We start from the raw sequence: 1,219 nt of genomic DNA on the forward strand, positions 1-1,219 counted from the left end.
ATCTATCACACCTGATTCAACTCATCAGCTCATTAGTGGAGACTGAAAGACCTGAAGTGGGTGTGTCAGATAGAGGAAGACATACAAAACTTGCAGTGCTGGGGGTAGTTCATGGAGAGGTTTGAGAACCCCTGCTCTAGTGGACGGTTACTGTCCCGTGAAATTGACAATCGTGCCGTCCCGTCGAGGATGTTCTTCTGATGGAGACCGCTCTAGAGGACACAAATGCTGTCGATTTGACCTTAGGCCTGTTTGTGTGCTGCCCGTTTCCGGTGAGTTTCGGTTAATGGATGCTAGGGGTCCTCCCCAAAAAAAATAAATAAAAAATAACCCATTGAATTCAATAAGTTTTAAGCAGAACAATGTTACGTTAAGTGAATGGAAATGTTCAGCATTCAGTGATGGTGTCTGTATAACAGCAAAGCCAGGACGGTGTCCACCCCAATCATCTGGAAGAAGATTATGTTCCTGTAAGAGTGACTCTAACTGTCCCGACAATGAGAAGTGCTGCAGCAATGGATGTGGACGTTATTGTACGGCTCCATATACAGGTATTTGTGTTATATTGTTTTGGTTAATAATATAAAATTCTGAAGTAGGTTTGAATTCATCCCTTAGGGTAGTTTTTAAACACAATGTCTTTACAAAATAAAGAGGAAAAATACTTATATATTTCACTCTGTAGGGAAAACTTTCTATTCATGCTTTGAGTGTTTCGTGCTGTTAATTGAAGTGGCATACTGTCTATATGCACAAACTAAAGCTGACTATCTGTGTCCACGCAGTGAAGCCGGGTCAATGTCCCAAACCGAAGAGCATTCCACTGTTTGCTGAAAGCTGTTTCCATGATGACCAGTGTCCTGCCACACAGAAATGTTGCCCAACCACCAGTGGTCATGCATGCAGTGAACCACATGGTCAGGGAAGCGGTCAAGGATTTGACCAGGGGAGTAGATTTGGCTGCATGCAGTGAACCATGTGCTCAGGGAAGCGGTCAAGCATTTGGCCAGGGGAGTGGATTTGGCCAGGGGAGTGGGAACGGTCATGGAAGCGGTTTTGGCCAGGGGAACGGTCAGGGAAGCTATCATGGTCAGGGAAGCGGTCATGGTCAGGGAAGTGGTCAAGGTACTGTTCAGGGAAGCGGTCAGGGAAGTGGTCAAGGTACTGTTCAGGGAAGCGGCCAGGGAAGCGGTCAAGGTCAGGGAAGCGGCCAGGGAAG

The 1,219-nt window shown here is 46.4% G+C and overlaps 1 protein-coding gene across 1 annotated transcript; it reads left to right on the plus strand.

The window, feature by feature from the left end:
* Nucleotides 1-73: 73 nt before the first annotated feature.
* On the plus strand, nt 74-1,161 carry LOC107752620 (whey acidic protein-like; the record flags this gene model as incomplete). Its single annotated transcript, XM_016568633.1, has 4 exons — nt 74-272; nt 420-551; nt 786-937; nt 973-1,161. Coding segments are annotated over 4 exons (672 nt in total), but the record flags the coding sequence as incomplete, so codon positions are not given.
* Nucleotides 1,162-1,219: the final 58 nt, after the last annotated feature.

The sequence above is a fragment of the Sinocyclocheilus rhinocerous genome, unplaced genomic scaffold (genome assembly GCF_001515625.1).
Source record: "Sinocyclocheilus rhinocerous isolate Xijiao unplaced genomic scaffold, SAMN03320098_v1.1 scaffold31065, whole genome shotgun sequence".
Lineage (NCBI taxonomy): Eukaryota > Metazoa > Chordata > Actinopteri > Cypriniformes > Cyprinidae > Sinocyclocheilus > Sinocyclocheilus rhinocerous.